Genomic DNA, 26,674 nt, shown 5'->3' on the forward strand with positions numbered 1-26,674 from the left:
GATACCGAGAATAAAATCTGATGTAACGTCACATCGGTTCAGCCCCTTCCCAACACAAAGCCATTCATCTTTTTTTTCATTACTTCCCTGCCTTCTGTTTTTGTTCCAGTTTTCTCTCTTGAACTGAGCCCAGTCAGCAGAACAACAGTCATTAGTGGAATTACTTTGGGTTCCATCGCACGGCTCTTACCCCGGTGTAAATACTCCTGCTGCTGGTACCAAAACAGCAGCAGGAGTATTTATACCTGCTGTAAATGACTCATCATTTCTATATCATGACTCTTCTTTAGTATGTCATGTATGAACACAGATACATCTATCCTGCTGTTACTGTTACAGCATGTACAGCTATCACTGCTGAACATGCTGTAAATATGTAAGGAGTAATCATGATCATTGTCATAATAATACATGTATAATTACAAAAGGCACACTAAGAAGTAGTAATGCTACATAAATGATGAATGAAACACTTGCTAATACCTTCCCAGGGGTATGAACCCTTACCAACCTTAATAATGCTTAATATTGTAACATTATAACAAAGTGCTGAACAAATTCAAACACATTATAGTAACCACTAACTCTATTGCAATCCATTTTATAATAATGTGTGTGTTCTTTGTTTGTGGTCTGCGTTCCCAAACATCTGGTTCTACTGGAGCGCTCTCCCTCTTTAAAAGGGCATTTTTCCACGTGAGTACAGCTGTTGAAGGTCTCGGTTTCCATATAATTTGCTTGATGTTATAAAATCAGATTTAACTAACTGCCGCACTGTCAGGAGATGAGAGAGGAGTATGGGGCCAAACCAGCAGCACTGGTGTCACAGCAGTCACCTCAAAATAAGTTCTATTGTCTGTTTTCCATTGAACGGCATTAATAGTATTGTCCAACAGACGTGGTCGGACGACACGACCGGAGCTCTAGCTCACACAGACCATTACGCGGTCTCAGCGCCGAACACTCGAGTACCTCCTTGGCACTACTATTGCAAATAATCCTCTGCCCTACTCGTCTGCCCTTTTTTAACCCCAATTTTTAAAAGTTTGAGTGAAGAACACATGAGTGAGGAACATCTTAAGTTGCTTCATCACAACATTGAATCATTTAGTTTCTAAATAGCTTTCCTCCTGGTACCAACTCAATATGATCTTCATCTTTTATTCAACAAGGTGCGCTTTTTGTGGAGTGAAGAGGGCTCGAGTGCCATGACGGATCAGGCAAATGGAGTCTGAAGAGCATTTACATAAAACGTATTAATTCATTTTTTAGTTAGATTCAGTTACAAAACTACGACAACAACCTGAGGTGACTGCTGTCATTAAAATGCACGTCTTTGTACACTTTATTTTTGAGAAATGCACTTCTCCCACAAATGAAAGCTGCCTTCTACCATCACCATGTTCCCTTACTATAGAGGTAATGAGTTTTCATCTGTGAAAGCTCATCGTCCTATTGTTGTTTCAATGTTTGAGAAATCTCTGTAAACCAAATTTCCTTTAACATTTGGTTTTACTTTTCTCTGTATGGTCAAAGCCCAAATTTGATCCTGCTTGTTTACATCATCCTTCATGCCCTTGCTCTTGGTCACAAACAGTTCCTATTGTTGCCTGAACCTGTGAAATCTGCTGTCAAATAGTGCCAACGAGTCCATGAGCAAGGATGTCAAACTGAAAGATATGATGACCACAAAAGTGAGTTGTTTTCACAGCAGGAGAGGAACGTGTAACAGCAGTGCAGTCATGTAGGATAGTCAGCTTTTATACGAGCTGCATGCTGCTGTTGTCACTGTGACAAAACCTGAATGTGTGGACGTGCCAGGATAAGGTCGAGATGTTAAATATAGTCCACAGTTCTACATCACAGGAACCCCCAAACTAGTTTTTGTTGTGGACTGATCAGAGTCGTGCATTTTAACAGAAAAGTGCAAAACACACCAGAATTCTCACAATGAAATCGCCTTCATAAACAGCTCCTCGTTGCTGCAAAGCGTCAGTGTGATTTGCTGGACTGAACTAAAAACCAAATCCTACTAAAGGGTTCGAGCGATGCTGCTGCTTTAAAAGGTTCTTGTGCATTTTCAGGACTTCCTGTATAGAGAAGAGAGATCTGAGTGTAAAGGCAAAGATGTCGACCTACACTCATCCTACGTTCTTACCACCACCTACAACCACGAGCTCTGGGTAATGACCAAAGAAGACGACATTTCTTAACCCAGACACGGCTTAGAGCTAACCTGACCCGACCCCAAAGTTTGGCATGCTCTAAATGGGAAACTTTACTGTTGGGTCTTAACAAAGCTGCTTTTAAACTAACTTTGTCAGTAGTAAACTTAAAAACACTGAGCACGTGTGAGTATGAATTACTGCCATAAGGCACTTTCATGCCTCAGCACTCTGGATTTATCAGCGCCTCCCAAACACATTGCCTCTTGTGATTATATGGAAATAAGGACAACGTGGCGTTTATAGGAGCAACACGGTGACAGGTCTGGAAAATTGCGTCTAATGTTATTGAGAAAACCAGAACACTTCAGTGTGGCAATATTTGGAAGCACATATAAAAATCATTTAGGATACCCCCGATGTGCCTGCCTGCTTCAAGTCCTCTACCATAATCCCTGTCCCCAAGAAACCTAGGATCACTGGACTAAATGACTACAGACCCGTGGCTCTGACATCTGTGGTCATGAAGTCATTTGAGCGCCTAGTTCTCTCCCATCTCAAGACCCTCACGGCCCCCCTCCTGGACCCCCTGCAGTTTGCATATAGAGCCAACAGGTCTGTAGACGACGCCATCAACATGGCCCTACACTTCATCCTGCAGCATCTGGACTCCCCAGGAACCTACGCCAGGATCCTGTTTGTGGACTTCAGCTCTGCCTTCAACACCATCCTTCCAGACCATCTCCGAGACAAGCTTTCCCAGATGAATGTGCCTGATCCCATCTGCCGGTGGATCACTGACTTCCTGACGGACAGGAAGCAGCACGTGAGGCTGGGAAAGAATGTCTCGGACTCCCGGACCATCAGCACCGGCTCCCCTCAGGGCTGTGTTCTTTCTCCTCTGCTCTTCTCCCTGTACACCAACTGCTGCACCTCCACCCACCAGTCTGTCAAGCTAATCAAGTTCGCAGATGACACCACCGTCATTGGGCTCATCTCAGACGGGGACGAGTCTGCCTACAGGAGAGAGGTTGAACGTCTGGTGTCTTGGTGCAGCCACAACAACCTGGTGCTGAATGCCCAGAAGACAGTGGAGATTATTGTGGACTTCAGGAAGCACACAGCCCCACTCCCCCCCATCATCCTGACTGACACCCCCATCACCTCTGTGGACTCATTCCGCTTCCTGGGTACCACCATCACTCAGGACCTGAAGTGGGAGCCCACCATCACCTCCGTCATCAAGAAAGCCCAGCAGAGGATGTACTTCCTGAGGCAGCTGAAGAAATTCAACCTGCCAACACGGACGATGATGCAATTCTACACTGCAATCATCGAGTCCATCCTCACCTCCTCCATCACCGTGTGGTACGCTGGAGCCACTATCAGGGACAAACAGAGACTGCAGCGTGTTGTGCGCTCTGCTGAGAAGGTGATTGGCTGCAGACTCCCATCTCTGCAGGACCTGTACACCTCCAGGACACTGCGGCGTGCAGCCCGGATCTCAGCTGACCCTTCTCACCCTGGACACAGTCTGTTTGACCTGCTCCCCTCAGGCAGGAGGCTCCAGTCCATTCGCACCAGAACCTCTCGCCACAAGAACAGTTTCTTCCCCTCTGCTGTTGGACACATGAACAATAACCACATGATTGTCCCCGCCACTAACACATGACCCTACGCTGTGTAACTGCATCATTTCATGTTTGGCACTGATCACCACCTGCACTCATGTATATATCTTTCTACGTAGCACTCATAATTCTTATTCTCATGTATATATCTCATGTATATCTCATGCACATATCTTTCTTTCTACATAGCACTTTAATTCTTATTGTCTGCACTGAAGCACCGCAGCAATTTCCTAATGTTGTAAACCTCAACATCTGGCAATAAACCCATTCTGATTCTGATTCTGATTCTGACAGAGAAAGGAAACGCCGACTTTGGGCTGAGTCGCCATCAATTAAAAACAAAACAAAGAACTATTTGCAGTGTGTTATTTTTCCACTTTACATCAACATATTTTTAAAAAATTATTTTCTTGAACACAGCCATGTTAAGTTTTCAAAATAGTCTGTCAGCGTGACAGAAGGAGTGAATGATCTGTAACACACAGGTCTGCAACAAGCATTAATCTTTTGTGCCAAAGACAGGAAGAGCGATACGTCGAATGAAGCGAATAAACTGCACTCGACCTCGTCTGCTTGTGAGTGTGGGGTCGTTTAACGTGTTCTCAGGGAGGAAGTTTGAGTGTTTCTCCTGGTATTTATGATGAATGAGTGTCATATGTGGCTGCTACATGTGTTGGTGTTTATCATCTGCACTGAATGTGTTACATCTGAAGGAATCACTTGGATAATGTTATTGGCGCTAAAAATGAACCGTACTCGATGTTTAAAATATTCTATTTCCATATTTCGCTCTGAATGATTGTTATGTTTTCTTTAGATGCACACACATTGGTTTTGCTTCCTCTCTGCAACAAACTGAAGTTGTACAATTTAATGCACCACCAGAGGTGTGTGCACGTATTCATGTTCCCTTTAATATTTACATGTGCTTCCTTCGGATTGGTCAAAGCCAACTGAGCGACCCAAGCGCAGGTCCACAGTTCTGCTCAGCTTCCAGTGCAGTTTCACTTTTCTATACATGCCTCCGTCTGAGAGCCGTTTCTACGAAGCCCCTTCAGCCCACTCTGGGACTGGTTTCCAAGAGCATCACAGAGCATCCGCGGCGCTGACCATTTCACAGGATGAAAACTTATGTGATCCGTTTCCAGATGGCACAGATGGGAATGGATCGACTTTGTTACTTGTGTGAGTCACACATTGCCTACACAGTATGCAGACTACACGTTGAGCTCCTGGCAGTTACATGGAGCTCTTTGTGGGACCGTTGTGGGAAATATGTTAAATAAAAAGTACTTTTTTTTTGGTCCTTGAAAAATGTTTTCTACTGGACACATTTTATGTGCATCTGTGTTGTGTGTGGTCATTTGCGGCGGTGCTCTGTTGCAGATGTTTCAGGAAACATTTACGTCAGAGTGATTCTGAAAAACATCAGCAAAACGTCTTCGTCACCAACCAACCACTCAAAGATCCAGCAGAGCATTAAAAACACCAGGAAGCTTTTAAATTAGCAACCAGTCAAACCCGACCGAAGCGCAGACTTTTAGCTTTAATTTAAGGGCTTCTGTGCATCTGTGTAGAAACTACAGACATTTTTTATGGAGCTCGTCTGCAGGACTGAGCCAACTGCCTTCCACAAAGCTGTGAACTGAAGTCTTGCCTGACAAACACCGTGCATGACAGTAACACAACAAAAACTGAAACCAGCAAATCTGGAAATGAACTGAAGTGAAATTAAATGCAAAATAAAAACTTGAAATGAAATAAAACTACAAACCAACTAGAAAAAACAAAACTTGAATAACTGTGCTGCTGCCTGCTTTACTGTTAGACTATGAAGTGCAGAAATTCCTAGAAGCATAAATTGACTTTCACGTCACAGCTGTTCGTTTTCTCTTTGCTGGAGAGAAAGCAACAAATCTAACACTGTTTACAGCTGCTGCTGCAAAAGGTACGTGTTAGGACAACCATGCTCAGCCTGCACCGGCTGGATTAATGGAGCTGAGAGAAGATTTTCTGAACACAACATGGTGGAGAAATAAACAACCCTCACCCCTGATTGTACCTGGAAACTGTAACTGGATCACGGCTCAGGCTTCTGTGTGCAGTTGGGTTTTTCCCCCCATTTGATTTATTTCTGGGAAACCTAGAGGGACGCACTGTTACGAGTGTGGGTTCATTTAAAGTGTGATGTTTGCGTGCGCACTATTTTGCACCTGTTTGGAAATGTGGGAAATATTAAATGCAAAGTTCAGCCAATAACAAAAACAAACCTCCTAATTTATGATTTTTACTTCCTCGATAATCCTGATGACGAGCAGCTTTCATTTTACAGGTTCTTACCTTCTCCATCTCGCCGCTCTTCCTCTTGCGTGCTGAGCGGGTGATTTTGACGGTGACGGCGCCCTCCTCTCCCTGCCGGCGCAGAGCCATGCGGTTGGGCTGCAGCGGGCTGAAGGAGATCTCCAGCTCAGGCCGAGGGAAGCGACTCATTCTGCCCTCCTCTGTGGAAATCTCAGAGGACTCCAGGACTGACGGACAGCCGCTCGAAACCTGCGGGACCACATGTGGGCTTAAGGTCAAGGGTCACTTCATCATCACTCCAGAGAGAAATGTCACAAGGTCTGGCGATCGAGGCTTCTCCGCCTGTTACAATAAAGGTGTCGAGGCCAGTTGGCACAACTGCTGAGTGTTATCAAATCAAAAAGCCGAGCCATCAGCTGTAAATCACCTCACATGAAAGGTGACCATGAACAGGCCAATCAGAAGTGATGTGGGTTAAAATAAGGAGCGACATCACAAAAGGCACAGAGCCACGCCAGCAGCGAGAGCAAAAGCACGTCACAGCTGTATCGTAATAAAAATCTCTGCTGTAAGTGAGACGACTCTCACAGCACCATCATTTAAACATGTGACATGTAGTTAAGTTTCCATGTTGTTTAGATGTCATTCAGCTGAAGCCCCGCAGCGTTAAACAGTCTGAGAGCGAGTGAGGAACAATTAAAACAACAGTCAAATTCAACCTGGTACCAAGGCTTTGTACAAGATGTAATAGTGTGCAGGTTAATGGTTTTAAAATGACTCTCAGCTAAGTGGAAAAACAAGGAATAAGACAGCTACATAAGCACATTTCTCAGTGATGCTCATGAAGGAAAGACGTTTCTATAAACTGAACACCTTACTGTTGTCGTCCCACAGAGTCGAGGTTTGATGGATCGTCCAGGAAACGTGACGCTAACAGATTAGTCGCTATGTGATGGTTTTTATGTGTGTTGATTTTGGCTTTTAATGATAATCTGCTCAGGTGAACATTTGGTGTGTGGCTTAAGTTACCATGGCGATACACCCCAGCAGGAAGTCAAAAAAAAACTTTGTGACCCTGAAAACTCAGGGTTAACCCTGAAGTCACCTCGCTGAGCCCCAAATCCTGCTTTGTAGCACACGACCCACACTGAAGCAGACAGCGACTCAAAACAGTTCCGGTTATGAAAAGCACATCACGACAACTTCTGAAGTGCTCATCTGCACGCCGCGAAAAGACTCGCTGACGAGGAAAAAACAAAGGCCGTGCAAAAATTGACACTGAGCATAAAAGTCGGCAGAAATGAAAGAAGCTTGTTGTAACAGGGCGGCCCTTACACTTGTGTAGAAATTAGTTTTTTCTGAGAGTGAAAGATACGGGAAAAGTTGCTGCATGCAGTCCTGCAACTTGTTGACCTCTAAAGGCAGTTTATCACATATCTGCATTCCAGGAGGTTCAGACATGCTGTGAAAGGCCTCAGTCCGCTGGAACCTCGAGCACGAACGCTTTAAAACTGACTTCACACGTGAATCTTAGATTATTATTTTATATGTGCTGTTAGTGTTTACGCAAAATACTTTGGATTTCTTGGTTTATTCATTTTGGATGTAGTAAAATCTCAGGTGTTGTAAAGGCTGCAGACAGGAATTAGTGTTTGGCCAAACACAGCAGATTAAAAACTCATCAAGCTGTCTTCTCTTTGAAATTGAATTTGGACAAAGTCCAGAACTGGCAGAAACCAATTGGCTTCTAGTGCAACCACCTACAGTCTAAAGTCTGAGAGCTGGTACTCTGAGTGCCTGATAATGAGGACTCCAACAGAAGCCTCTTTGGTTTTTCTTCTGTTTACTGCAGGCTGGAGAGAGGGGAAACAGTGACGCCTGCTGGAGATCCGTCGCAGGTTCGAGGGAGCATATCCGCAAACTAAGTTGAGAGTATGTATTGGACAACACTGTCAGGGGTCTGTTAGATCTAAAACTCGTGCACCAAAGCACCCAGAGCCATAAAGAACATTATGAACTCACACAAAGAGCAAAGATGCCACAGAGGGTACAGCCACCACAGGAAGAACTGTGGTGAGTTCAAACTTCAAAGTTTAAACTTAATCGATACAGAAATTCTGTCGCCCAAAGGCACGGTTCAACAAAAAGGCAAAGGGGGGGGGGTGGTCTGAGCTGCAGGCAGAACTCACTGCTGGCTCGTCTTTGAATCAATGTGTCAGATCAATCGTCTTTGAATGTGTTTGGATTATTCGCAGAGCTGCTGGACTGCACTGGAAGAACGCTCTGATGACTCCAGTCACATGACCTCAGCTGCAGACTGTATCTGACCTTTTCCCGTTCCCTCTGTTTGATCTGTATCATTAATTTAATACACAGTATTGTTATCTCTCTCAGTCTGGTTTTTGCATTATGTTTTAATTCAAATTGCCAAATCTGCCTTAGTTTTATGTTATCTGTAATGTGTTATTTATGGCTATAACGTTAACTCTGTGGCTACTATTGTGTGTCACTATTACTCTGGAGAAAAAGGTGAAGTAGAGGGAATAAAGTCGGCTGACTAATGCAGCTGTAACTGAGCACACGGAAACTCACCACTGTGGTCACAGCCACTCAAAAGAGCCGTGGCTCAAGCACACGCGCCAACTCGAGCGTACGTTATCGGTTCATAAAGAAAAATCGCCTCTCGCCACTCCCCAGCTCTAGCACCACAAAGGCTCTGTCACGTATCCCACACACTGGTTTGTGACTCTAATAAGGACTGTGTGTGAGGGGATATCTACAGACCACAGGAGGAGGAGGTTCAGTACACAGCTGTTGTTCCTGCACTCGTGTCATCTCAGCAGCTTACCTGGCTGCTGACAGATGCTCTGGTATCTTTCCTTCCAGACTTCCTGACGATGGTTTCACTCCTGGGTTTCTCCATGAGAGCAGCAGAGCTCTCTTTGTTTCCAGCCTGCTGCTGCCAGAACGAGAAAACATCTCATGTTATTATTAACGTCTTTTGGTCCCAAAGCTACAAATTGCAGAAAAAAAGACATAAAAAGTGATAAAAGTCACAAACAAGTTGGACACTACATATTTTTGTACAGGTACAGCTTTGCTATCTTACTTCTATATGTTCACATTCCAACACACACACACACACACACACACACACACACACACACACACACACACCATTGAAATGATTTTATTCATATATCGGGTCAGGGTTTAGATCTTAGTTTGTTTCCTTCAGTGCTGTCATTCACACTCATCTTTGTGGTTACTCACAGCTGGTGTTTAACACTAAAAGGAAACATTCACTCATCCTGGGACATCAGGGGATTTTCACCCACACGTCCCAGGAATGGGTGGACCAAAGAGAAGTACACAGTTTCATTCGTTTTATTTGTTTTACTTAACAATTTGTCACCAATTTTAGTGGGATTTTTTCATTTGCTGCTCCGATGATACAATTTTTCTACTTCCATGAGATGCTGTGTATGAGGGGAAATAAAATAAGAGTACAGTGGTCCCTCGCTTTAATGCGGTTCACTTTTTTTACGTCTCATTGTGTTCTGCGTCCTGATTGGCTGTAGATCAATCTCGTGCCGTGTCTCCTGTACAGTACAGAATGTGCTCAGCTTGTCAAATTTATTTAATTTACATAAGTCTTCGATCTCTAGCACTGAAGCGCTGTACTGTGTGTTTGTAGGTTTTCTCCCCAACAAACAACAATGTCGACGAGACGTTTTGCAGGCAGCCGCGGGTCTTTGGTTTCATTCTACAATGCTGGACTTATTTTTCTATGAGGGTTTGAACTTTGAGTGTTTAAGCAAGAGAGAAAAGTGTGAAAATGTTCATGCCTGTCTGAGAAATAAAGCTGGCAGATTTCACCTATCGCGAGTTATTTTTAGCACATAACTGACCACTGCACTTCAATTTGGTATGTATTGTTGTACTTTCTTGATGGGATTGTTTTATATTATATCAGGTAAACTATACCAGACGTTTCCTTGTTACAAACAGCCCAGTTTGTCCGTGTTCTCTGCTCATCTTCTGCCTCTGTTTATAGATGGAGATCAGATGTGTCTAATCCGGGCGTCCTCTGCCTTTTTCATTATATTTACACTTCTTACATTTAAGCTGAAGCGCTAAGCAAACCAACGAAAGCAAATCTGCACGCCTGAAGCTCTTTTCTCGTCCCGTTATCCTCTGACCTGCTCGCTGAGAAATGAAAACGAACATCTGTTTGAACATAAGAGAAAAAAAATGTTCCTGCTGCCCGCCATCTTCACCTTCAAACATAAAACAACTACAGAGCTATGCACTCATTTACATCTGCTCTCTTTTTCCATGTAAAACTAAAAATACGGCCCTTTGTTTAAAGACTCCTCAGTTTTGACAGATGCTACATAAAAACATTGAGCTTTAAGCTAAAGGCGCTCCTAACATACTTTTAAACCATAGGAGTAATCTGAGGGCGCAAAGATGTCGAAGCATGCTTGAACATTTTTAAGCGTCTCGGTTCCTGCTCAGACACAGGATGCGTTCTGCTCCCTGCCTGATAAAGTCAGATTTGGATGGTCTCAGGCTTTACAGAGGTCACGTCCAAGGGCTGTTTCCTGATAGACTTCTACAGGACCTGCAGTGCTTTGGAAACCACAGGAGTTTCCTCCTGGTGGTCATTAAGGGCATAAAAGGTTTTACCAGAACAACTTTTAAGTAAAAGTTAGCAGAACGTTCATCCAGACATGAAGCCGACAGGTTCAGATGTTGTCGGCTTACGATGAAAAGAGTGCACGTCTGAACGGGGCTATAAATCAAAGATAAGCACCACTGCCGTCCAGTGTGGAGGATTAAAACCACAAATCTTTAAAGCCACCTTTCAAATGCGACCATGGGTGGATATCTGATTTTGAAAAGTTCTTGTTTGACTCGAGTAAGGCTTAAAACACTGACCTGTGTCACTGTGTCCTCCTGTTTCACTGTGGAGGCCTTGAGCTGCTCCGTCAGCCTCAGGATCTCTGCCTCCTTTTCAGACAGAGCAGCCTGCAGCGTCGCCACGCTGGGACCACCGTCGCTGCCCTGAAACAGGAAGTTCATGGACACTGAGCATGTTTTCTGCATCTCACCTTCAATTTCATGCTTTTGAGAGACCCTTGAAACATGCCAGAGATGGCTGACAATATAGACTTTCAACACATATCAATTCATTTTCCTTTGTATTGATACACCGATACGGTTCGCTCTCACACCTCCCGGCACATTCCTGATTCATCAGCTTGCTGCCGACCCATTCACCCTCCATCAGAATTGGTTTCTGGCTTGAACGTCTTCGCCTGAATTACCCCAACGCTACAACTACTAGCCCAGCCTAGACTAGTTTATGCTATCTGAGCAGAAGTCGAAGGTGAGCAGGTATGTTTGAGCTGCAGGCCGGTGGGTGGAAATAGAAACTGGGACTAATTTGCATATTCATAGATGGAGGAGACCGAAGGAAGCAAAAGGTGTCGAGTTGGATCTGAGCCACTCTGAGGCGTGAAGGGATTACTTTATGGAAAACAGCATGCAACGTTGACGAACAGAGATGAGCTTTTCATTTTTTAAATCAATGCCAGAAGAAGAACTTCGAAAGGTCAAAGTGGAAAGTTTAATACTTTCTAAGGAAGTCGCACTGAACACAATAGCTCGCACTACATAAAGCTTAAGAGTAGTACACCTCCTATACACAGGGAGAGACGGGGGGGGGGGAGCCCTGTTTGCCTGCAGATGTAGAATCCATTCCCCTCACCACAGAATAAAAGGAACACTCTGAAAAGGTTGAACTCTTAAGAAACCAACAAAATTGCTTCCAATACATCGGAACTGAGGTCTCTGACTTTGAATCATCCTGGAACATATACAGTGGCTTCAATTTAAAGTTCTGTATGACTAGAAAGATAAACAGCACAAAAAAATAAAAAATATAATTGAAACTCATTTTCTGTGCATCGCTCAGATATAAAGGCTTCGTGTTTTCCTTGTTACGAATGGCTGTGAAGTGTTTTCTCTTTGGTTTCCTTTTATTTGTTATTGTTGTGGAAAATAATCAGATCAGCGGGCACAGTTTAGTATTTCCTGGCGAGTTTGCAACCATTCAAACAGAAACAAGCTGATAAAGAAGAATAACTGTTTTCTGGAGACTAAAATAAATGGATATAAAACACACTTTTTATATTTATGGCTCCATTAAAACCTGGAAGCGTTTACGCCGCTTTGACTTCCATCAAAGTGGGAAAATGAAGAACTACGTTTGGACAAACGGCAGAGGAACCGGCAACATAAATGAGCTAACAATCAAAAGCAGGCCGGTGCGGCGGATCCCCGTCGTTCATTATCACTGCTGTGCGGAGACGTTTTTAAACGACCGAGGCAACAGGCAGGAACTCTTTTCATTCCATCACCAAATTGATGCCAACATTTCAGTATTAGGTTATTGAGGTTTCTGCACTTGATCAAAACATGGACACAGCGAAGGAAACTCTTATTTTATTTATTAAAGATATATTTGATGCAGACGATACCAAATGATAAAATTGAGTTGTGTAAAAATATGACTAACATTTTATTACATTCCCCTTTAAAATCTCCAACAAGTTGTCTGCAACTCAGACATCCATCTCAGTACTCCATGTTGAAGCGTGCACAGGAGGTAAGCTGCAAACCTCCTGAAGCATTTTTACCTTCACTGCACAAAAGTCATGGCAAACAGCAGGAGCATGAAAACAACACTGGAAGAACAAGTTTTTAACAAACATGATCAAACTTTCTGTCCTGTCACACCTGAGGTCAAAAAACAGCAGTGGCTGTTCAACAACTTAAGGCAGAACAACTCGCGCTGCAGTTCTATCAAACATCATATCTGAAGAGATCCAGACACAAGGGTGTCACATTTTACTCGCTTCGACTCATCTCTCCTTTCTTCCTCACCTCTTGCACTCACGTAGCTGGTGGGAGGGGCTAAAGGGCGGCCACGCAGGAAGTGACCAGCAGCGATATCATAGAAAGCCAATGACATTCAGCGATTTCGGTAGAATTCAAACTGAATTAAACTATAAATAAGACCAAAAGATACTGCTGGCTGACATATGACGGGGGGGAGGAGGGTTATGTATTAGACGGTTACCTAGACAACGCTAGTGTGGACTGTCCATTAGTGACTAACCATCAGCTGGTAGCAGCTCCTTCTGCATTGGATGAGCTTCTCTTTTTGTTTTGATCCATTTTCTTGAAATAAATTTGAAAACCGGCGGCAGAAATTTGACAGATACTTTTTTTTCCTCTTTCTTTTTTTTGGAAAAAAAAAAAAAAAGACGCATACTTAAATATCTGCAGAAATGCACAGCAGGTCCCGGCGTACGTTACAGCGTAGGGTTTCAACCCATAAAGTCATCCTTAGAGAGGCATGGAGAGGACCAGAGGATGTGCTATCTGAGGGCTCGACGCTATTTTATTTGAAACTGTATCCACTCATAATACAAGTCCAGTGATTCCCTGTAGTGACTTCATATATCTGTGTGCAATCAGCACTGCAGTGTCAATATTTCAATGCTGTAGCTGTTTTTCCCACATTCACACTTATTGACTTTCCTTTACGTCACTTAGTGGCTTTTCCGATACAGAGACGCCTGCAGCAAACTGGCTGCAGATCTCCACCAATTTTTTTTTTAAATCAATACGGTTTGTGCATAATTATAACACCCCTCCCCCAACTGACTCTTTTATGCTTTAGGTGGACTGCCCGGTCACATTGAGTGATGATACTATGATAAAAAGCCTAAAAGCTAAAACAGATATAGTTCCACATTCACAAAGGTGTATGTGAGGTTTAAAAAAAACAAAAAAGGGATGCAGAAAACGTGGAACAGATAACCTGTTCGCTCTACGAGGCATTATTCAGTCCTCTTCAATAAATCCTGTTTAAAGATTTAAATAAAGAAATAAAACATGGCAGGAAGTTCAAACGTCCACCTCTGACTAAACGGTGATCCATCACATCACAGCAGGTTTTAAACTGATGGGCTGTAAATAGACTGAGGTGAAACACAGCAGGGCTGTAGGCTTATTTTATTATATACTAAATATACTTTATACTGAAGGACATTACCTGACGGTGTTTGAGACACACATTGCAAATATCACCCCGTATCTTGCACAAGAAACAGACGATCATGCCTTAAACCACCATGCTTAACCTTTCCCATCTTTCTTTTATAACAGGAGCCCGATTTAAGACTCTGCCTCCGGGGCCTGTGATCCTCGTTATGTTATACTGACCTCTTGTGGCGGCTGTGTGTTATTTTGCTGCAGCTGCTGGATGAGCTTGTCTTTCTCTGCTTGGCTGGAAAGAAGCCTTTTTAGCTGGACCTCCAAAGCTGCGACCAGAGTGTCTCGCTCCTGCCTCCAATTCTCCATGGTTTTCTCCTTTTCAGCCAGCTGGGACTCCTGACGGAAAAGGAGAAACAGCATCATACTGTATATGCCCGACCAACATTCTCGCCAATTAAAGCTGCGCTCCAAAAGTAACTCCATCAGTAAAAATCATCCTCCGCTGTAAGCATCACAAGCAACTTTGTGAAGCTCATATCTGAAAGCAAAAGCCACATTTTAACTAATCAGGTTTGTTATTAATACGTATGTCTGTGCTGAATTTATTGTAAGGTGGGTCCTTTGATAATAAGAAAGTGGTTGAATGGCCATCACAATCTAACTCGGTTCAAACCCTCATTGGTCGATGGTGGGTGTCAGACAGTTTTTAGCATCGTCCTCCTCTTACCAGCTCGCTCTGCAGCCGAGTGCAGCGCTCTCTGTCTTCGGCAAACTTCCTCATTTCTTGGTTCCTCTTGTCCTCGGCCTCTTTAGCTTGGCCGATCAGGGAGACTTTTTCCTCCAGCCATTTCCTGCGGTCCGCCTGGTGCTTCTCTGCAGAAATCTACGGAACAAAAATAGTACGTAATAAAACTAAAAATAGTAAAAGGTAAAATTGCAAACATGTATTCAAATTAACTAAAAAAAAAAAAAAAAAAAAAAAGGTGCTGAACTATGTTATTGCAAACCTGACTCAAAATCAAAGGCCTGCTAACAGGAATTCCTCCAAACTCAACCATGAACCCTTGTGTGTAGTTAGCAGACTGAATTACACCTTCTGTCTAAAGAAAAAACATATTTAATAAATTTGTCTATTTTCTTCCACTTATCCAATCAGGGTCATGTGGGAATGAAACATATCACACAGCTGACATGGGGCGAGAGGGGGGGTACACCCTGGGCTGTCCCAGTGCTAACACAGAGAGACACACACAACCAGTCACATCTATGGGCCATTTAGAATCCCCTGAACTAACCTCACCCCACTGACTGCATGTGTGGAGGAATCTGACGCTCTCACGGGTCTCCTACAGCAGTTCCCTCAGTCCTAAAAAGAACCAATGTGACCCCGGCTATTATTAAGGTTTATTCTTCTTCGAGCGAGTCACTTCCTCCACGCAGCAGGTCGGAGTTTTATATGTCACACTTTTTCTTTTAACAAAAATGTACTTGGTTAGAGTCAGAACACAAAGTATTAGGTTGAAGTTGGGTGTTAAACTTAGACAAAGATCAATGTTTAGGTTGAAAACAACAGTTTCTGTTTCTTCTTCTTTTTTTTCTTTTCTTTCTTTTTAAAAAAAAAAAAAAAAAAAAAAAGCTTGATTTATTTGGTTGCCAAGGTGACGCGATATTGTGCTGACTGCCACAAAATCGTAACTAACGTCCATGAAGACAAGCTGATTGTTTTTTAGACTATTTCTCGGTTTGTTGAGATCAGGCTCGACAATCGCAGATGAAGATCTGGTGCAGTCAGACCTCAGCATAACAAAATGATCCCCATCATCCTGACGATGACGCACACAGCTGTTTAACACGCATATCGGACCAGCCAAAGACACGTGAACTGTAATCAGGACTGAAAAGACTGAACACATGATCGTACAGAATATAATATACATGTAATCTTAAGTCCTGGGCTCAAAGTCCACTTGCAGACACACTGTTTGGTAACATTTCTGTTCTGGGACATCAACACAAATGCTAATAATGAATCTGCTTCCGTACCTTCACGCTGTCCTGAGCTTCAGCTGCTTCCTGTTTGGCCCTTTTTAAGTCATCTGATTGGCTGTTGCTGAGCTGCTGGTGTGTGTTGTTTCCACTTCCCTGCTGCTGCAGCAGCATCTCTTTCAATTTTTCCACCTCTGAAAAGGTTTACAGCACAGAACGAAGACTGACGACACAGCATATGTAAAGTTAAATGCAACTTTAAGTATAGCTTTACAATAACTAGTAAGACATGAGAGTGCAAGAAGTACCGTAAAAAAAAGAGAAAGAAAATGGGCAGAGAACATCTCTATTTACTGCATAATTAAAACTATGAAAACTAGAAGTAGAGCATGTCAAAGGTCAAAGTCGATCAACTGTTGCTTTGAACTATAAAAGACTGAACCTGAGCCAGTGTCCGTACGAGAGCCTTCGACTTCCTCTAACTACTAAAACCTGCCTTCTTTTCACCTCCTGTTTCTTACCACTGGAGAGCTCCTGGATGAGGTTAAGTTTCTCCTCCAGGACCTGCTCCATCTGCTCCTGAGTATCCTCCTGCTCCGACAGAGCCAAACGCATGCCCTCCATCACCCGCTCCTTGGCCTCCAGCTCTACGAACGACCAAAAACACACGCAGCAAAAGTTCAGGTTCACATCCACCACGATGAACAAGTTAGTAACCTCTGCTGGTTACTAACATAAAAACCAGTTAGACACTACTGGGAAAGCTTGAGTGAACATTTTTCCTGTTCAACAGTTTGGCGATATTTGAAGAGTCCATATTGTGTGAAGTTAAGAGCAGGACACATGAACATGGGAAGAGCACCAACGTCTTTACTGAAGGACCTTTCACAGGTAAAGACAGTTGGTGAGGACAGATTTTTACTCTTCCTTCTTCACTCAGTAAGAAAGAGTAGGTGGCGGAGAAAGGGGAGCTTAGCGCTGCCTTTGCAATAAAGGTAAGTAGGAGAAAGTGGACGGACGGCTTAAACGTTAAGATAAATGTGTTTGGGGAAAAAACAACATGTATAAGTGAATAAAGCACAGAGAAACTCTGACCTTTACAGGCCTGCTGGTAGCGCTGCAGCGTCTGGTCAGACTTTGCATGAGATGACTGCTCCTACAGAGGCAGGCAGAAGGCATCAACAACATGAGACGCTCCCCACAAAGAGAACGACTGTCTCACATTTACTAGTTATCATCATCACATGTACATTACACAATATATTATTATCAGCAGCATGATGATCTTGCTCCCACACAGTGAGTAGTGTCTGGTGGAGGAACAGATGACCTCACCACTTTGAGCTGCTGGATGGTTCGGTCTCTGCCGGCGAGGTCAGACTGAAGCTGCTTCTTTGCTTTCTCAGCGTCGGACAGTTTCTGCTTCAGAACCTTCTCCTCGTCTCTCATGGCTGAAATCTGGACAAAAAGTAAGGATCTGAAGCTGACTTTACTCAGTCACAGTAATCTATCTTACTAGACCACAGAGCAGTCATTACTATTTTTACAAACACAAATCAGCATTAAAGGTTTCTGAAAGTAAAAGGTTCGACTTTTTCCCAGCATGCAGCTCTGCAGGTTAACTGTGATTCAGAGCTCTGCTGCTCAGGGCTGTACCAGCCTAACTGGAGCATGAACGGGGTCCAGCTCACTCCTGATAGCACCGTGAGGATAAATGTGTACAGGCACAAATGTGGTGCATGTCTGAAATGTTTGTGAGGACACGGCTAAAAACATTTAAGACACATCGAAACATAATTTAAGCCCATTTAAGCCAAGTTTGTTCTTTTAAGGACCTGCTGTCACTGATGTAGATCACTGGATCTACTTTATTTAAGAATTAGCAGCAATCCTGACCTCTCACTGGCACTAAAGCCATCTTTGCACTGGAGTTCTAATATTCACGCAAAACTAAACTGACACTAAACATTTTAAAGTAAATAAAACCGAACTAAACAGTCAAACTCACACTGGAAACCAACCAAAACTAAACTCAATTTAAAAATCTAAATAAAATAAACCAAATTAGGAAAAAACTGTAAGAACTCTGCTGGAAGCAGCTGATGTGCTGCAGTAAACTGCATCAGCAGTGAGGAGTGTGAGCGACAGACTGAAACATCCAATAATGCGTGCACCTCCTTCTGGACCTGCTGCATCTGCTTCTTGTAGTCAGCCAGCTTCTCTCTGAGGTCTGAAGAGTCCTCCTCCTTCCTCTGAAGGTCCACGCTGAGGCTCTTCACCTTCTCTGAGTCCTGCTTGGCGTTTTCCTTTAGCCTGAGAGGGAAAGACACGATGTTCAGACTCTTTCATGGCTGGATTTTTACAACGTCCACCAGACTCAAAGGTACGAACAAACCAAAGCAGCCTAATAAGTGCTAAAAAAAATGATGAACAACACAGTCAGTGCTTCCCACTCTCTGTTACTTTTCTCCTTGAGAGGATATAAACAGCAGTTTGGGAGAGCGACACACCTACAGAGAGAATTCAGTCTGTTCTACAGCGATACATTTCTCATTAGTTAGTATTCCCTTTAACACCGTTTATATAAGAACAACATTTTACTGTCATTTTTCATTGTTAATTAGCAACTCAACCACCTTTATGTTCCAGGGAACCATCTCTAAATCCCAGATTATAAGAGAGGGGCAGAAATTTATGAACGAACACCTTTATCAATACAGGCGGTCTATAACAATTAATTTCATCCTGATCGAGTCAAGGTTTTAATTAGGGATAAATATTCTTCGATGTTCACCTGATACAGTCATGAAATCATCACAGATGTAGGTAAATAAAAACATTTAATAGTTTTGTTCAGGTGAAGAGGAACAATGTTTGTGACCTGCAGTATGAACCCGGCTTCATCTTTCCTGATTTTTTGTTGTTACTTTAGAAGTTATAATTAGACTCAAACAGCAAGAATTCTCATTTACCATCAGTAACATTGTGAGCTCTGCGCTGGCTCTGAGAGCAGCTGCGCACTAATGCAGTCATTACAAAGGCAGGCTCAGCTCTGGGCTGATGAGTTTCCCATAATAGCAACTCTTGTAGATAAAACTCATCAGAATGATTGAAAGCATGTGTTTCACAGTGATTTGGAAGAGCAGATACGTGAGGGAGGCGGAGGCGGGATTTTAGAGAGCCGGGCTGAGAGCGGAGATATTTTACACTCCGGCTGTAGCGGGAACCGACGCGTCTGTAATCCTGAGCTAAATGTAACATGAAAAGGCTTTGATCAGTTTCACTGGGCTTAACAACGATGATGTAGCAGCTACAGGCCCAACTTTCCAACTTGCCTCAGATCTAAACACAATGACGAGTTACCTGCTGATGTCCTCGTCTCTCTTCTTCAGCTCGACTTCCTTCTGAGCGATGGCCTCGTGCGCCACCGCCAGCAGCTCCCGTCTCCTTTCGACCTCCTTGCGCCGGGCCTCCTGAACAGCTTGGCACTCATCCTCCTCACGCTGCTCCTGAGCCTCCTGCAAACTCTTCTTCAGGGATGTCACCTGTGCATCCTTTTCCAGCAGCTCTTTCTGCAGCTCTGCTAGCTTCTCCTCCATCTGACTGTCCTTTTCCTCCAGCATCCTCTCGGTCTCTGAGGACGACGGCTGAGCTTCGGTTTTGCAGGACTCCTTTTGTTTCTCCATATTGGAAACTTTTTCCCTGAGTGACGCAGCCTCAGCCTGGAGGTCAGAGTTCATCCTCTTGAGCTCTTTAGCCTCTGAGTGAATCCTGGCGTCTTCCACCTCTGTCTTGAGGCGCTCTGCAGCTCGCTCCTGCTCGCTGAGCTTCTGTCTGAGGTCATCCACGAGCTTGCTGGAATTGGATTTTTGTTCACTCAGTCTGCGTTTCAACTCTTCCAGCTGCTGCAGCGATGATGCTTCTTGTTCTCGCAGCCTCTCTTTGAGCTGCTCGACCTGCCTTTCTGAGGCCGCCGTCTGCTGCTCGAGTTTTCCTCTCAGCTCCTCTGCTTCTTCTCTGGAATCCTGTTTTTGGCACTCGAGCTGAGTTTGGAGATCATCCAGTGGTGCCTGTGACATCTCTCCCTGCTGCTTAAGTTTATTTTGCAGTTCTTCAACTTCCTGTTTTGAAGATGCCTCCTTCTGACTCGACAGCTCCAGCTGCTGGTCCAGGACCAGCTGTTTGTGTGCCAGCTGTTGTTTGACCTCAGCCAGCTCGTGCTCCAGATCCAGCACTTCTTTGTGCTTGGCCTCAGTTTTCTGTCTTTCCTCAGCCAGGCTCTTCTGAAACTGAGACACTTCCTCTTGCAGTTTCTCATTCGCACCTTGTGACACTGCAGAGGTGTGCACTTCCTGCTTTAGCCTGTCAGCTTCCTGTGTCAGAGTTTGGATCTGGGAACACTTCTCCTGAATCGCCTTGGCTTGTTCATCCACTTGTGCTTGAGCAGCTTGTAGTTGGACAAAGGCTTTTTCAGCTCTCTCTGCGTTGCTGGTCACCTGTGGCAGTTTCATGGTAAGCACAGGGAGTTTTAATCAAACACAAGAGACAAAATTCCACATGATATAAACGACATGTAGCTGAAAACACACACACACACACACACACACACACACACACACACACACACAAAATTTGGGCATTTTCTGGAGTTTAAACAAACAAAAGCATCAAACTCTTGGCTGCCCTCTTATTCCCACCACAGCTGGAAGCTCCCACAACTTTAACTCTACAGATATTTGAGTTGGATCTTCTTCCTGACGCCACAATTTTATACACAAGTTTGATACATAGAAAAACATTAAAATCACTACATCTCGACTGATGCGTGAGAGCGCTGTAAACTGTTTCCAGGGCCGTCACCGTATTCGGGGTGATCGATTTAACATTTTTGGTCACATTTCTGGGTAAAAATCATACCTGGTGTTCTGCAGTTTCCAGTTTCACAGTCAGCTCTCCCAGTTCTTGTCGGAGTGCGTCCGCCTCCTCGTGCCTCCTCTGCTCTGCCAGCCTGCTTATCTCCTTCCTCTCCTCCTCCTCCCTGCTACTCTTCTCTTCATGAAGAGCAGCGAGCGCCGCCATGGCCTCCTCCTTGGCCTCCTCCTTGGCTCTCCTCTCAGTTTCCAGGGCTGCCATTGCTTTCTCTTTGCCTTTTCTCTCTTCTTCAAGGGACTCCAGCATCTTCTCGTTACTTTGCTTTAGATCTCCAACTGCTGCAACGGCCTCATCCCTTTTTTTCCTCTCCTCCTTTAAAGATGCTAGTGCCTCCTCTTTTCCCAAAGTCTGGCCCTCCAACACAGCAAGGGCCTCTTCTCTGGCTCGGAGCTCTTTCTGGAGAGCTGTCAAAGCCCCCTGAGTGATTGAAATGATGGATTACTCCCAGTTTAACATATAAACAGGCGTGAAATGAAATGTGAAAAGAGATATTCATGTAATGCAGACAAAAGTAAACAGGTGTAATTTATAGTGTCTGTACTGCCACCAAGACAAACCAGGCTGGGTAATAAATACTGATGAACAGCTACTTTTAACTGTACATGGACGGTTACAGCTGTGAAGACAAGAAACAGATGAGACCACACAGCACCTCCTGTTCATGTGCTCCCCACCTGCAGCTGCTCTTTCTCACGTGAGCTCTTCTCTTGGGCCAGCTCTGCCGTCCTCTGCAGGTCTCCCACTTGTTTCTCCAGCCGGGAAACCTCTGATGACATTTCTTGGAGCTCGAAGAGGACTGTCCTCTTCTCCTCATTCTCATTTCCTCTGGCTACACCATTTAAGTAAGAGAGAAAAGGAACAAAAGTAGGGCACCAGTAATACTTCATTTTGGCCACTCAAAACTAATTTCAAATATGCAAACACAAATTTATCAGAGAACATTTTTATGCTACGGCTGAACAGAGCTACAAATGCATTCTTCATCCAACAGAAAATATTTCTGCAGGCCATGTGCTCACGCTGTTGGGTGTTTATCTGCAAACCATCTGCTTAATTAGACGAATAAACTAATAGATTTGTGTTCGCCGTCTTGTTTTTACCATTGCACTTGTGAGCCAGCGGTTCCGGGGCTTCCTGCTGCCCTTCATTCGGTTCCAGCTCAGCACCTGCCCGAGGCCCTGCTCGGCCTGGATCTGCACTTCTCTGAGCGGCATCAGTGGATTTCTTTCCTCCCACCAGTTCAGAGGAGCAGGAGTTCAGAAATTTGTCCTGCAGGAAGAAAGAAACAGTTTAGTGGGCGCATCCTGGAAATCCTATTTAATGTAGAGGTAATAACCCCACACATGCACATGTATACATATACCTCTAACAACATATAGCATCCCTTATGCATGTTATGCCTGCAGTAACAGGGTGAGGTCCACAGCTTTTTGATTTAAACTCCAACAGGGAGAATCCTCCAAACACTTCAGGCGACTGCACAGAAATTTGTGACGATTTAGATTTAAAGAAACTCGAGGTCGGACCTCTGAGCACAACATTTATCAAAACATGAAAGAAAGCCGCCCCCTGCAGCTGGAAACCACAAACTCGTTTTCAACACTCGAGGAAAAAACAAACAAACAAAAACTATCGAGTTGTGTTAGATTTTCACTCATTTACAACAGACCACCACTGAGGCTACTTCAGTGCTTATATTTGCCTTATGTTCATCTTTTATTCTAAATATGATCATCACAAATGTGCTTGAAACGTGATGAATTTGGGCTTTGAGCGACCCCGTCAGGGCGTGCATGTTTTTCATTACAATACTGAGCTGTACACGTGGTGATGAAAACAGACTGAACAAACAGCTGCAGGCAGGAAGCAAACAAAGATGGCACTGTGTAGCATTATTTCAGGTATTTAGCTGACAGATTTCGCAGGTCTTTCCTCCCCACTGCTGTCAGACTCCACAACAAAGACTTTTGCAACTGATCAAACCCACACATGTGCAATAAGACTGCTATATGTGCAATTCTTGTACAATCCTTCTTCTGACGAAGTTGTACTTTTGTATTTTCTTACTCAGTTGTATATAGCAGTTGTATTTCTATTCTATTCTATTGTATATAGTATTTTATTTTATTGCATTGCATTTCAGTATTTTCTAATTTCTGCTACATAACTTTGTACTTTTGCTGTAACAAAACAAATTTCCCACTTGTGGGACTAATAAAGGTCATCTTATCTTATCCAGCAGCGATGTATCTGTTATTGGTGTTTCACATGAGGACGATGTGACGTCGGAGAGGATTACCCACCTGTAGTCTGCGATTTCTTTTTATCTCATTTATGTTTAAATCAAAAGTGAATCAGCAGGCACAGAACAAACTGGTAAAGACAACAATAACTGAAGGACTTTGAAGAACGTAAATGAAGGTTTGTGTTACCACGGCTTCTGCCTCTCCACTGGGTCCAGCAGCCATTTTGTTGATGAGATTCTTGAAAATCTCCAGCCTCCTTTCAGCTCGCTCCTCCAGGATTTCTCTCTCCCTGGCCAGACGCTCACTGAGCCGAACACAAACACATTCGCGTGACTTTGAGTTCAGATGTCAAAATAAAATCCCCCCCTGGATCATTGTTAGGACAGCTCTACAAGGGTCTCACTTGTAATCGTTCTGCATCTCGGAGAAAAGCTCCGAGAACTCTCTGCCGATGTCCTCTCGGACTCGGGACTCCATCAGCAGACTTTCAGCTCTGGCTTTCTTCAGCTGCACCTGCAGGTGGTTTAACAGCACCGCCTGCCTCTGAGGGACAAAACAGCAAAACATAACATGAGCTTTTGTACTTTTTTACTTCTTTAGACAAAACCTTTTCACACAGTTTGATAATCCTCTGTGGACACACGCTGATGACTTCTTATTGCATTTGACTGAAGAGCATAATTATATTCAGTCGTCCACTGCAGACATGCACATGAGGTGTAATAGGATAACCCAGTCACTGTTCAAAAAACCCTTATTTCTCTCATACTGGGCTTCCGTTCATTCACCCTTTGGTGTGATTGGCTGCCCCTCTCAGACAGAAGAAGGCTACAGCTGCGATCAGAGCTTTCTGCCTTTAGACCTCTGCAACAAACCATTTAAAGGAGTCTGATGAGGTTTAGGTACAGACTGCCCAAGTTTCACAGTTAAATTAAAAATGAGAACTTTGTCAAATTATGAAGCAACATTTTTGCAGAGCGTTCATATCAAAAATGTTCCGTGTCCTTCTGCACGTGATAGACAAATTAATTTGAGGCTGCAGAGTCACGTTCGAGAGCAAGTACGAGCAAAGCTACTGAAGTCAGCACGTTTCTCATACAGCATGTACCCCAAACTGCCATGAAACAGTCGCACACATGCACTCACACTGACTCATACTTCCACATCTGTCAACACACATAAAGCATCCTATGAATGTTCAAACATTCTGTTACCCACATGTTTCTCACAATTTCTCACACACACACACACACACACACACACACACACACACACACACACACACGCGCGCACACACACACACCTGTGTCACCACAGACTCTGATGTTACCTTTCCATTTTAGAAAAACACCTGCAGCTCAGTCACCACATGAGGAGCAGAACAGGCCGATAAATCTGCACTGCACAGTAACTGTTTAAACAGAGCGCTGCACTGCTGTTCTTTTCTCTGATGGTAAAAATCAAGTTTTATGTCTCAGTTATCCATACTGACAGAAACAAGTTGGTATCTTCTACCAGGTAATTCCAGGACCTTTTCTTATCGGTTATGTCTACAAAGCTATGGGTGTAAAATCTTCATACAACTGTTCAGCACCCGTTCACATGTTTCATCCAAATCACTGTGGCCCTGAGAAAAAAAAAGGCTGGTGTCCATCCCTGCTGTGGACTCAGGTAGGGGGTGTGAACATAAACTGTATCAAATGCATTCACACACATATGGGACGCATCTCATTCTTAATCCACACCGTTTAATTTGATGTCGGCTCACTCTTTGCCACTATGAGAGTTCCAGCTCTTCTGGGAAGCCTTTCCACAAGGTTTAGGAGTTTTAATGGGAAGTTTTGAGCATTCTCCCAGGAGCACATTTGTGAGGTCAGACACTGATGTTGGACGAGAAGGCCTGGCTCGCAGTCTCCGATCTAACTCATCCCAAAGGTGTTCTGTTGGGTTGGGGTCAGGACTCTGCTCAGGTCAGTCAAGTTCTTTCACAGCAAAACTCACTCATCCATGTCTTTTCTGGCTTTGAGCACCGGTGCAGTCATTTTGGAAGAGGAAGGAGCCATCCCCAAACTGTTCCCACAAAGTTGGGAGCATGAAAATGTCCAGAATGTCTGTGTATGCTGAAGCATTAAGAGTTCTTTCCACCCCCACACTGCAATCCCCTCTCCACCAAACTTTCCACTTGGCACGATGTAGTCAAGTACTGTTCTCCTGGCAACCACCAACACAGACTCGTCCACTGGACTGTTAGATGGAGAATGGCGATTTGTCCAGTGGCGGCGTGCTTCACAGCACTGCATTGCACCTGCATTGAGCTAATCTGAAGGCCACGTAAAGTTTGGAGGGCTGTAGTCACTGACTGCAGAAAAGGTGGCAACATCTGAGCACTAGATGCGCACTTCCACAGCATGTCTTTATCCTGTCTTCCTTCTCTCACACCAACCAATCACAGCAGATAGCCCCGCCCCTCCCTGAGCCTGGTTCTGCTGGAGGTTTCTTCCTGTTAAAAGGGAGTTTTTCCTTCCCACTGTCGCCAAAGTGCTGCTCATAGGGGGGTTTTTCTCTGCATGTGTTATTGTAGGGTCTAGCTTACAGTATAAAGCACCTTGAGGCGACTGTTGCTGTGATGTGGCGCTGTGTAAATAAAATGGAATTGAATCACGTAGCTCAGCAACTGCTGACTCTGCTCTGTGTCGCTTCCACTTTGCTATAACACCACTAACATCTGACTCTACAGTCTCACAGTGATTCGAACTATGCAGAGCTCAGTGGTCTACTTTAGCCCCAGGGCTTGACGTTTGACACACCCCCCCGGGTTTTTCCACAGTGAGGGAAGGTGATACTCTCTGCCACCAGTTTGGCTCCACCCACACAGCACAGCTACACCTTGAGGGCAGCGAATGCTTCCAGATCATTGATGAAATAAAAATGTGCTCACCTGATGCGTCTTCTTACAGACGAGAATTTTATCTTCACCGTCGGCTTCGGCCTGATCCGTGGTGTCCATCATCATGCTCTCCTCTTCCTCACACTCATCATCCTCATCCTCCTGGATAAAAACATTTAATGGAGATTTATTTGACAATAAGTCAAGCCAATTAAAGATGTAAACGACATGAAATACTTTGTAAACCGCGGTGAGGAAGTGATCTCTTCGTCCTACCTGTACGTCCTCCAGACTGCTTTCAAAGCCCATCAGGGAGCTCGTCCTGCTGCTCCGGAGAGCTTTACTCTCCGTGCTGTTCATGATGAAGGACACCTCACCGACAGACCTCTGTGGCATGAAGGGAACGGGTTTGGAGGACAGAACTACAACCTGAAAACACACAAGAAGAAA

General features: G+C 44.1%; 1 protein-coding gene across 4 annotated transcripts in view; it reads right to left on the reverse strand.

Annotated features, from left to right (window-relative positions):
* Window positions 1-26,674, reverse strand: part of LOC146655209 (kinesin-like protein KIF20B) — a 63,305-nt gene that overhangs the window by 23,124 nt on the left and 13,507 nt on the right. For 3 of the 4 annotated variants that reach the window (XM_085427378.1, XM_085427379.1, XM_085427375.1), the window contains 18 exons: window positions 26,501-26,653; window positions 26,276-26,386; window positions 23,741-23,880; window positions 23,524-23,641; window positions 22,192-22,360; window positions 21,766-21,920; window positions 21,077-21,508; window positions 19,523-20,655; window positions 18,334-18,472; window positions 17,495-17,617; window positions 17,255-17,315; window positions 16,681-16,806; window positions 16,217-16,353; window positions 14,901-15,056; window positions 14,402-14,569; window positions 11,045-11,170; window positions 8,949-9,059; window positions 6,140-6,349 (listed from right to left, as the gene is read on the reverse strand). In XM_085427378.1, coding sequence (XP_085283504.1) covers window positions 6,140-6,349; window positions 8,949-9,059; window positions 11,045-11,170; window positions 14,402-14,569; window positions 14,901-15,056; window positions 16,217-16,353; window positions 16,681-16,806; window positions 17,255-17,315; window positions 17,495-17,617; window positions 18,334-18,472; window positions 19,523-20,655; window positions 21,077-21,508; window positions 21,766-21,920; window positions 22,192-22,360; window positions 23,524-23,641; window positions 23,741-23,880; window positions 26,276-26,386; window positions 26,501-26,653 — 3,768 coding nt within the window. The remainder of the gene's footprint in view (window positions 1-6,139; window positions 6,350-8,948; window positions 9,060-11,044; window positions 11,171-14,401; window positions 14,570-14,900; window positions 15,057-16,216; window positions 16,354-16,680; window positions 16,807-17,254; window positions 17,316-17,494; window positions 17,618-18,333; window positions 18,473-19,522; window positions 20,656-21,076; window positions 21,509-21,765; window positions 21,921-22,191; window positions 22,361-23,523; window positions 23,642-23,740; window positions 23,881-26,275; window positions 26,387-26,500; window positions 26,654-26,674) is intronic. The other variant, XM_085427376.1, reaches the window with a different exon arrangement.

The sequence above is a fragment of the Rhamphochromis longiceps genome, linkage group LG13 (assembly GCF_057381845.1).
Source record: "Rhamphochromis longiceps isolate RC_006_pf linkage group LG13, R_longiceps_female_GT1.1, whole genome shotgun sequence".
Taxonomy (NCBI): domain Eukaryota; kingdom Metazoa; phylum Chordata; class Actinopteri; order Cichliformes; family Cichlidae; genus Rhamphochromis; species Rhamphochromis longiceps.